Source organism: Apiospora marii (genome assembly GCF_038362585.1).
Source record: "Apiospora marii strain CBS 49790 chromosome Unknown utg000009l_segment0_segment0, whole genome shotgun sequence".
In the NCBI taxonomy this organism is placed as follows: Eukaryota; Fungi; Ascomycota; class Sordariomycetes; order Amphisphaeriales; family Apiosporaceae; genus Apiospora; species Apiospora marii.
In genome coordinates, this window is record NW_027117381.1 from 3,351,345 (window position 1) to 3,361,686 (window position 10,342).

The 10,342-nt window shown below is 55.0% G+C and overlaps 3 protein-coding genes across 3 annotated transcripts; 1 reads left to right on the forward strand and 2 right to left on the reverse strand.

Annotated features, from left to right (window-relative positions):
- Positions 1-1,030: 1,030 nt before the first annotated feature.
- PG985_012583 (pantothenate transporter) lies at positions 1,031-2,537 on the reverse strand (the record flags this gene model as incomplete). The annotated part of the gene is made up of 2 exons (XM_066832349.1): positions 1,031-1,177; positions 1,257-2,537. The coding sequence occupies 2 exons, from the start codon at positions 2,535-2,537 to the stop codon at positions 1,031-1,033; spliced, it is 1,428 nt and encodes a 475-aa protein (XP_066680399.1).
- A 1,091-nt stretch (positions 2,538-3,628) lies between these two features.
- Positions 3,629-5,921, forward strand: PG985_012584 (Acetamidase; the record flags this gene model as incomplete). The annotated part of the gene is made up of 5 exons (XM_066832350.1): positions 3,629-3,907; positions 4,045-5,152; positions 5,477-5,623; positions 5,746-5,800; positions 5,864-5,921. The coding sequence occupies 5 exons, from the start codon at positions 3,629-3,631 to the stop codon at positions 5,919-5,921; spliced, it is 1,647 nt and encodes a 548-aa protein (XP_066680400.1).
- A 398-nt stretch (positions 5,922-6,319) lies between these two features.
- Positions 6,320-9,000, reverse strand: PG985_012585 (fungal specific transcription factor domain-containing protein; the record flags this gene model as incomplete). Its single annotated transcript, XM_066832351.1, has 8 exons — positions 6,320-6,420; positions 6,489-6,676; positions 6,729-7,598; positions 7,651-7,698; positions 7,748-8,236; positions 8,317-8,551; positions 8,611-8,823; positions 8,880-9,000. 8 exons carry the CDS (start codon positions 8,998-9,000, stop codon positions 6,320-6,322), a joined length of 2,265 nt encoding a protein of 754 aa, XP_066680401.1.
- Between the last annotated feature and the right edge of the window lie 1,342 nt (positions 9,001-10,342).

Here is a 10,342-nt window from a genome sequence, read left to right on the forward strand (position 1 = left end):
AGCATCTCATCCTTATATTAAGAAGAATCGCCCAAAAGACCGGATGACCCTAGCTTAGAACAACTTCGATGGCAAGCAACCTCGTCTCTCTTTCCTCTCGATGCTACTATCCCAGGAGCCTAAGCCGGTTTCTACGGCATCCACGCATGAACGCCAACGGTTCAATACGAGATTTGCTGGCTCCGTAAATAGTGCCGATCCTGACTGCCCGCACGTGGCATATCCAGGCGTCTTTCCCAATAAACCACGACGATTTTAAGGAGATTTGTCCCGGGGATTTTCGCAACGGCTAAGCTTCGCCTCGGCCAGGGTTGTGAAATTCGCGTGATGCCTCCTGAATGACTGTTCACTGTCACCCGGATGCCTCTAGAAGAATACCCAGCAAGGCAGCTTATATTTTTTACTTTTTAGGCACAGTGGTAAGTACATAAAGGGGGATATTGCTGGGTAGCATTGCACTGCCCGGCACCTGCGTCATAGTGAAATCGAATCTGCTGCTTTGCTGGCCAGCCCCCCTCCCCGCTAACCTGATCACCCCCACTGCGGGTGGTAAGGTTGCCTCGCTAATCGCTAGGGGGCATCTGCCGCAAGCAAGATCCGCTAAACAAAGGACTTCTGGCCGCTGACCAGCGCATTCTCGCGCCTCTGCGAGCTTGCAAGCCCGCTAAACGTGCAGCCGGCCAACTTACGAGTCTCGTAAAAGCCTCACGCCTTTCCTGGCGTCCATGCCGAAAAAGCATGCACTCGAGGTCACATCGCCCTCATTCGGGTCACGCCTTCTTTCTGCGCTGTCACCATTATTTTGGAGTTTTCTGCCGATTCGTTCGTGTTCTATTTTTGTTCGGTCTTGCTGATGGGGGAATGGGTCCATCCCAGAGCAACAACTAGCGGTGATGGCTTTTATCGCATAAACTTGATACGTCTCACGGACAATTCTACCACGTCTCCCTCGAAGCGGGTAGGGCTCAGGGATGCTGCCAACAACAAGCGAAATTTGATGTTAAAGCACACGTTAAGCACTATCTAAAATCTAGATGGACTTGACATCCCCATCCGCAGATGCCGATTCGGCCTGCACTGCCTCTTGCCTTTTGCTATTCTTCCGGGTCAAAAAGGAAAGCCCACCCGTCCATATCGACAAAGCGATACTCATCGCGATCATGGCCCACATACCCCGCTGCGATGCAACCGTTAGTACTTAATCGAGAACAGCGCTCAAGCCTTTTTCATAGAGATCACAACAGAGATTCACTTACGTGGAACCAGGGCGCCATGGAGGCACCGTAAAAGACGATGGACCACCAGGCGTTGATGACATTGGATCCCAGATTCATGCCCGCCAAGACGACGGCTCGGAACATGTGGTCTTCGTACCTCATGGCGTCGTTGCACCAGGCGAAGAAGGTGGCTTGACAAGCGTACACCGTCCCGGCCAGGTAGTACGCCGCAAAAACCACCGTTGTCGACGCCGGGTTTGTGGGGTCCCTGGACGCAGCCAGAATCATGGCCGCGGTGACCACGCCGATGATGCCAATGAAGTGGCCCACGAGCCACCGCTTGCCGCGCAGGAAGTCGGTGAGCGTCGCCCAGAAGAGGGTGGACACGATGCCGATTGCCGGAATGGCGGTAGGGTAGTTATTTAGCTGCCACACCGCATACTTGTTGGTCGGATGGCTCTTCATGTACAACGCCATGAGCCCGTTGGCACTGAAGGACTCGGTTTCGCCCGCAATGATCCAAAGAACCACGAACCCCCACCACTGCCAGGAAGACAAGACCTTCTTGAAGAAGCTGATGGATACGGGAGAGCGCTCCTCCACCGCCGGAACCCGCGCGATGGCCAATTCCTTCTCGGCGGCGGTTAGATAAAAGGCGGTCGTGGTCTGCGGCGTATCCGGGAAGAAGATGAAGCCATAGACAGCTACAGGTATGGTGATGAGCCCGTCGATGATGAACAGCCAGCGCCAGCCGGTAAGACCGTTCTTCTCGTGCAGCGACTGGTAGATGCCCGTCTGGATAAAGCCGCCTATCATGGTCCCGGCGAGCCCGGAGGCCGTGAAGATGCCACTCCGTTTCCCGAGCTCTTTCTCGGTATACCACGAGCCCAGGATATAATGGGTTCCTACAAAGGTGGTTGCCTCGGCGATACCCTGGAAGAAGCGGATCGCCATGATGGATTGGGGCCGGTGCACCGAGGCCGTGATCATGGTCAAACAACCCCAGATTATCATCATGGACGGGAAGAAATACCGTGGCTTGATGTAATGCAGCGACATGTTGGCGGGCAACTGGCCGATGACATATCCGACCGTGAAGCAGGTATTGATCTGGTTCAACTGGTCGCCCACGAAGCCCAGGTCCTCTTTCATGCCGCTCACGTAGGCATTGGTCAGGTTGGACCTGTCCAGGTAGTTTGTGAAATAGGCCAGGCAACAAAAGGTCAGGATGAAGAAGTCAATCTTCATGACCAACTTCCGCTCGCCGGGCCGGTATTCGGTGTGGAGGTAGTCCCTCAGTTTGGAGTTGAACCCCGCCATGATGATGACAGGCTTATTAGTATGGCGTAGAATATCGACAGAGCTGCGAGTGCAGCCACCGGGTCGCGAGTAACTGGATGCCAGCCGTCTTATATTATCACTTGAGAAGATAAGCCAAGGCTGCTATCGCTCATGTTCCAGCTGGTCAGGACCCAAGACATAGGGGCGCTATGTAAACATGCCGATGGACTATCTGCAGTGTGAGATAAGGCGGTTGGGAGCATTTGCGACCGGCGAAGATTGCCGGAGAAGTCAAGTGCGGCCGTCGGAAGTCATCCAGGAGATACTGTCGGACTTGGCAAGCACACCCTGACTGATTTGATGGATCAAAACAGTTGCGCCCGTAATCTCAAGCTGAACTAAGGTTAAACTGCCGATTCCCAATTAAAAAACCCCAATGCAAAAAAAAGGCGTGGGTACCACCGCCTTAGTGCCGACAACGACGATAACGACTGGACCGAATCATGACCCGCTTCAGATAGCGCTCCCTTACCCCCCTAGGACTCTACTGTAGGTAGGGGACGCACTATCTTCCCCAGACTGGCAGACATACCCCGACCCCATTTCTCGGCGTTCTAGCAGTAGCACGAGGCCACTACTGCATGCTCTTTTACGTCATCTTGGAGGGTTCGGGCCACGATCGGACTCTTGAGACATACATGTCGACGGCTGGAATGAGCAACGAAGGCATAGCCGGATAGCGACGGGGGAAGTGGAATCATGCCTGTGTAAGACGCCCATCCGCCCATTCGGAGCAGTGGTCAAGGTGCGGAGTGATGCTACCCTGTGAAGATAGACGCCTCGTGGCTATCTTGGCTGCTGGCTAATCCAAAGGGAATCAAGTGCGGGAGGGGTGGGCGTCGGACCGGTCCCGATGGTGCGTGTGCGGAGTTGCCGTTTCTCGCCCCCGACGCCCATCAGCACGCGACTTCGCTTCAAGGTTGTATTATATAAGTGAGATACACTACTTCACAGAAAAGAAAGGAAAAGACCCCGTGAATATTCTAGTTACTCGTTTAGGTCTATTGGCGTCGCGCACTTGAATCAGCTTAGAAGAGAGAGATATATAAGCATATAACCACCTGGCGACAATGAAGGTCCAAACCTGGGAGCAAGTGGCGGCGCGGAAGCGCAAGGCTGTGCTGGACTCGATCCCAGCCGAATGGATCATACCCGACCACCTGATGCCGCCCGCCACCCAGGATGATGTCACGACCTTCCCCGAGACGTCCGGCTGGTTCACGGCCGAGGAGCTCGCCATCACGAATGCTGAGGCGCTGGAGCTGCTGCCCAAACTCGCCTCGGGCGAGATCAAGTCCGAGACCGTTACGCGGGCTTTCTGCAAGCGGGCTGCGGCCGCGCACCAGCTCGTAAGTTCTACGTCCAGATTGCCATAATGGTATGAGAATACACCCGCGGGCGGATAGGGGTGCGTGCTACGACGAAATCGCACTTGCGAACAACGAAAAAGAGGGAAGAACAACCGAGGTATGCTAATGGCCACTAGACCAACTGCCTGTCTGAGACCTGCTTTGACCGCGGCTTGGAAACAGCACGCAAGCTCGATGAGCACCTGGCCCGGACCGGCAAGCCCCTGGGGCCCCTACACGGTCTCCCCGTCTCGCTCAAGGACAACTTCCACCTGGCGGGACTCGACGCGACCGTGGGATTCGTGTCGCACGTGGGATCGCCGGCCTCGGAAGACGCGACGCTGGCCGAGCTGCTGCAGACCAAAGCCGGCGCCGTCTTCTACGTCAAGACCAACGTTCCCACGGCCATGATGATGGCCGAGACGGTCAACAACGTCATGGGCCGTACCGTGAACCCGCTGAACCGCCGCCTGACGCCGGGCGGGTCCTCGGGCGGCGAGGCGGCCCTCCTCGCCTTCCGGGGCAGCCCCTTAGGGGTGGGCACCGACATCGGCGGCTCCCTGCGCATCCCGGCCGCCTGCACGGGGCTCTTCACCCTGCGCCCCTCGTTCGGCCGCTTCCCCACCCTAGGCTGCCGCTCGGGCATGCCCGGCCAGGAGGCCGTCCAGTCCGTCAACGGGCCCCTGGCCCGCACCCTCGGCGACCTCGAGGTCTACTGCCGCGCCGTCGTCGGCGCCGAGCCCTGGACCGACGTGGACCCGCGCTGCCTGCCGATCCCCTGGCGCCTGTCGCCCGACCTCGCCCTGCCTAATTCCTCTTCTTCGTCCACCAAAAAACTAAAGTTCGCCGTCATGTGGGACGACGGCATGGCCCTCCCGACCCCGCCCGTGGCCCGGGCCCTGCGCCAGACCGCCGCCGCCCTCGCCGCCGCGGGCCACGAGCTGGTCGAGTGGTCGTCGCGGGACCAGGCCGAGGGGCTCGACCTGCTGAACCGCATGTTCGTCGCCGACGGCGGCCGCGCCATCCGCGACGAGATCGCCCAGACGGGCGAGCCCTGGTTCCTGCCCGAGATGCAGGCCTACGCCGCCGCGACGGAGCTCGGCACGCGCGACCTCTGGCGCCTGCACGCCGACCGCCAGGCCTACCAGAAGCGCCACCTCGACCGCTGGAACGCGGCCGGGGTCGACGGGCTGCTGTGTCCGACGACGCCGTATGCGGGGGTGGAGAATGGGAAGTTTCGGCATGGTACGTTTCGTTCTGTCCGTTTTCTTTTCTTTTCTTTTCCTTTTCTTTCCGTGTCTGGCCTCTTTTTCGTCGTTCTCCTTTTATCTGGGATTCCCAATCTTGGCAAAACCTCGCGTCTCGCTCCCTCGCTCTTTCGAGCCGATCGTCCTCTTTTTCTCCGCTCCGCTTGGCGGTTCTAGAGCCCCCTTCAGCCCCACCTTCCCCTATACCGTCCCCGTTCCCCTTCCTCTCAGCCCTGCGGTGACATGATCGACCTTCGAAGTAGACGTTTCCGGCTTAGGGGAAAAAGGTAGACTGACTTAATCTTGCGGCTCGTTTCGCTAGTCGGTTACACGGGCGTGTACAACGTCCTAGATCAGAGCTGCATTAGCTTCCCCACCGGCATCAGGGTGGATGCCGCGCTCGATAAGGCGCTCGACATGGCGTCGTACCAGCCCATGAGCGAGGTGGACAGGATGATCCAATCCGAATGTGAGCCTTCTCTCCCTTTCTCTCTTTCTGCCTCGTTGTCCATAGGGGTGTATCGGTAAATTGATAGTGCGGTCGGAGAGGTTGGTTGCCGTTACTAACAACAATTCCTCATCCCCATCCAGACCACGCAGATGCCGTAAACGGAATGCCGATCAACCTCCAACTGATAGGAAGAAGGTGAGTACCGACTTCCTCCGCTGACCGCCATGTCAAGTACGGGAATTAACGGCTTGTGGCCAGACTCGAAGAAGAGAAGGTCGTGGCTATGGTCAAAGTAGTCCTGGACGCCTTGTCGTGAGGGACAAGAGATGAGAGACGCATCTTATTGCATGCAAACTGCTAAGGAGGGCTGAATTTAAGATAAGGAGCTGCAGCTTCCCGGCTGCCCCGGATGTGCTAAGCAAGCACAAGCCTTCCCGATGTAACGTCAACAAGCAGGCGTTCATTTCAAGTAGATACAATAATAAAAAACTCTAGATGTCAAACACAAACTCGCTCCAATGACCTTCTAACAGATAAACGCCTAGACAACCCCGTTGGCTTAAAATTTGGACAGAGAAAACTTCTATCCGTCCCGTCACTGTCATCGCCGCCGTCCTTTTTGCATGTGTGAACAACGTGACGTCGACCCTTCAACGCCTAGACACCGGAGGACACTTGGACCCAACGCGCTAGAAGCCCACAGTTAAAACAAGGTTAGAAGTAAAATTGCTGTTGCGGAGGCTGACCGGGTGGCGGTTGTGCCAGGAAATCAAAGTTCATGTCCGTGCCAGTGTAGAACGGATCAGGGGGTGATTCTTGTGAAGAGAGCAACGTTAGTTCAGACCTCCATCCGTCAGGGCTCAATCCGGAAACATGGACTCACCCCAGAATATGGAATCATAGAGATCCATGGGTGACATGTAGGCGGCCGGGTCCATCTGGCTCATGTCTGTCACGCCCTGCATGCCCATAGGCTGTGGTGGCTGTTGTTGTTGCTGCTGTGATTGCTGCTGCTGTGGCTGCTGCTGCTGCTGTTGTTGCTGCACAGGCGGCGTATACGATGACATACCCCTGTCTCCAATTAGCACGCAATATTAATTTAAGCATCTCGAAATGAACCTACGAGGAAAAGTCGGGCATGGTAGCTCCATTCTGCAATTCCGTCATCGCAAGCGCGGCATCTTGGTGAGGGTCCGCCATTCCATGTGCCTTCTGCTGTTGGCTCGCATGCGGCACATTTTGCAACATGGTGACGGGTGTTCTTGACCCTGACGGGTTCTCGCTTTTCATCCCCGATAGGCCATGTAGGGAGCCGTAGTCGTAGATGTTCTTCAAAGCCGTGAGCGCTCTCGAAAGCGGCCCGGATAACTCAATGTCCTTTTCGCTGTGCTTGATGTGGCCTGGTGGTGGGCTTGACCTCTCCTTGGCAGCAGCAGCCGAGAGTGCCGAGATGAGGTCACCTTGCAGCCCGCGGACTTCGGGATCGGTCTTGGTTTCGCAAATGATACCAAGGAGCACAGCAGAGGACAGGCCATGGTATGTGAATGCCCAGCTTCTCGTTGGTATCACCGAGATGTTGTGCATGGACAGAAACATCCGGACGGTCTCGGTGAGGTTCTCCTTACACTTGGCGGATAGTATTTTCTTCTCCTCGGCACTCAATCGGGTGCAGTCGCTTCGAAGAGCCGGACGGCAGCACACGGAAACCACAAAGGCCGTGTGTAGGCGGCAAGCATAGTGCTGCAATCGATCCACCGCCGTTTTTGCCGCCTCTTTGCTTCGTAGCTGTGGGTACATCCTCTCCCGTATTGACTCGATCGCTTCGCAATTCCCCATGATCTCTTCGTATGTGACTGTCGCAGTAGCGTCGGGGTTCAGTTTCTCGGAGATAAGTCTGGTGAGATGATACATGGCCTCTAGATAGGTGAAACCTTGCATTATCGAGCCAGAGGACAGCGGGATGGCGCAGCATTGTATGTTGGTCATGTTGGGTCTTGGTTAACGTTAGCATAGCTGCTCATCTCGACCATCAATCCATAACATACCGATCAAAAGATAAAGAAGTCAACGTATCATGCCATTGGCATGTCCACCTGTCCGACAGATCAGTTCCTGTTTGGTCAAAGGTCGCAGAGATCGTACCATAGTTTGCGCCGAACATAGTCTTTCGTCGACATCCCCGACGAGCTCTCACGCCCATCCTGGGGATTTGAGCGGTGCAGTCCCAGTGACTGAGCCAGCCGACAAGTAAGAGCCAACAGGGCCCAAGACGCCTCAGCTTTCATGTCATTGAGCAGCACGAAACTCGTCATCAACAAGGCCTGGATAGAATCGAGGTTGGGCCTGAGTAAGAAGTTGCCAAGGCGCAAGAAGTGCATGCTGATCTGCATGTACCTTTGGGAATCGGTCGTCCTGATATGGTACGGAGAGTCGTGGTACTGAGAGCCTACCGCAAGCACGGCGAAGAGTATGGCTAGCCACGAAGCGGACACTGGCTGTGATGTCGCCGGGCCCTCTCGAGCATTCTTGGCACGTTCCTCCAGATAGATCATGAGCCGTGACTCAAGGTCCTCGATATCGATGACAAAGCCCCAGAAGGGATGTGGCACCTCCTTGTAGGTCTTGAAGAGTCTAGTAAAGGGTCAGAGAGTTGACGAAATGCCACCGATGCGGCTCCCAATTGACGCTTTCGGTTAGCGACAGCGACTTACTTGAGCACCTCACGATCGGAAGGAAGCTCGGCGGAGATTTCTCGTGTCATTCGATCTAGGTGGTGTGACGACATCAGAGGGAACGGCGCTGAATTGTCAAGTCCCCAGATGGGGCGCATGTCTCGACGTATGTCGATGCCATCCTTCGTCTCGTTTGGCGAAGATTGGTCTCTCAACAGAGCTGGGATGCTGTTCTGTCCGACGAAGCGCGGGATTTCCATCGACTCAGACTGATCTAAGCAATCATCAGGCCATGAACACATCGCGAAGTTACAATATGGGTGCATGGCATACCTAGGGCTCGCGGCCAGCCGTTGGGTTGGTGATCACCATGGCGCTCCCGCTCGACACTTTCGTCTGGGGAATGCGGGCGTTTCTGGCCATGTGTGCTGTCGGCGGAACCCTGCTTGGCGACATTGGAGCGGTTCGGCTTATAGGAGCACAGCTGTGGGTGCTCCCGTTTTACACAGTTCTCACATGGCTGCTTGTTGTCACACTTGACCTTACCTGCGCCACGAATTAGAGAGGGATTCACGTTTCAAGGCAGCCGGGAGAAAACGCACGCTGGCGACAGGGCCAACAGGCTGTGCCATATCGAACTTTGCGATGGGAGTGTATAATACGGCTAGCTTCTTCCGGGGTGAGTTCCTCCACGGAAACGTGGGCGTCCTGTGATTTGGGCATGGGCAACGAAAAGGTAAAATCGAACAACAGAGAGAGCTCCGTTACGGCATGCGGGATGCCGGCCTCGCCAAGCACCAGACTGATAAGCGCGGTAATCTGGCAGCTTAGTTCAGAGTGTGGCAACGATCGTCTGATTGGGCGGAGTCGTGGACTCAATCCCCAAGTTCGTGTCTGGCCCAACGGGCAGCGAAGCCAACGACGGATTCGAATCGAAAAAGGAAGGGGAGAAGTGAGGGATTCCGGAGCCGAAAAGCAAAGAGGCACTCGAATCTTTTAATTATTTAGTAAGGTAAATTGAAGGCCGACAAAACAAATCGATGAGGAAGATGAGGCGGGGCGGCAGACATGCAAAAAGTTGACGTATTTTCCAACGAGGCTAGTCTAGTAGCTCCAATTCTCGGCAGAGCGAGCTGGGCGAGGGCGAGCGAGCCTACTGGGGGCAAGCGCACGCTGCAACTGGGCCTGCAACTCTGCACTCGACACTCCTTTCTGATTAGCCCACAGCAATACGTGCATGCATAGCACACAGCTTCGACCGACCATGCCGAGCGTAAATTGGAGACACCTCTCTCTCCGGGCCATTTCAAAACAGGCTTAGTTACATGATGGCGAGCATCTTGGTTCCGGCTGTCGCTTTCCAGAAGGACCCTTCGACTCTTCCACGAATCTCGTTGGGCTTACTAACGTCACGTGAAGCTGTTCCTTAGGCCCGAGTCTGCGAGTCTCTCTTGAGTGATCTAGCCTGGGATCGATCAATGCTTACTTTAGCGCTGAAAGGTACACGCATTCAAGTCCAACACAACAATTCGTATCAATGTTCATGCATCCGGTAAAGCAGGCCGCCCGTCTACACAGCAATGGACGAGGAATTGATGCTACATGGTGTAGATTACTTCCACATGCAATACATTCCTCTCTGAGCAACGATAGTTCAATTGAGGATGCTGGCGTCTGGATAGCTGGCGACAGGACAACTGGTGACGGAAGAAGCGAGGCGAAAGGTACAGTGGGGCAGCTCGCGATTACCTAAAGTAACGTCGCAGTCAGTTCGATATTCCTGACGGGCAGTAGTGAGCTCAGCAAAACTCCGGAAACGCCAATTTTACTACCAAAATGCTCGAACTTCACCCGTACGTCAATAGGTACAACGGCGATAGAAAAAATCGAAAGAATAATTATATTATTTTAATAATATTTAAATATAATATATATTATTTTTACTTTAATCGAAGCCGTTTAAGAGGTACTAGTCGATTTAAAAAGGAATACGGATTTAATTAATAAGCCGGGAAATACCTTTTAATTTTAAATATATCGGTATCGGCAATTTTAATTTAAATAA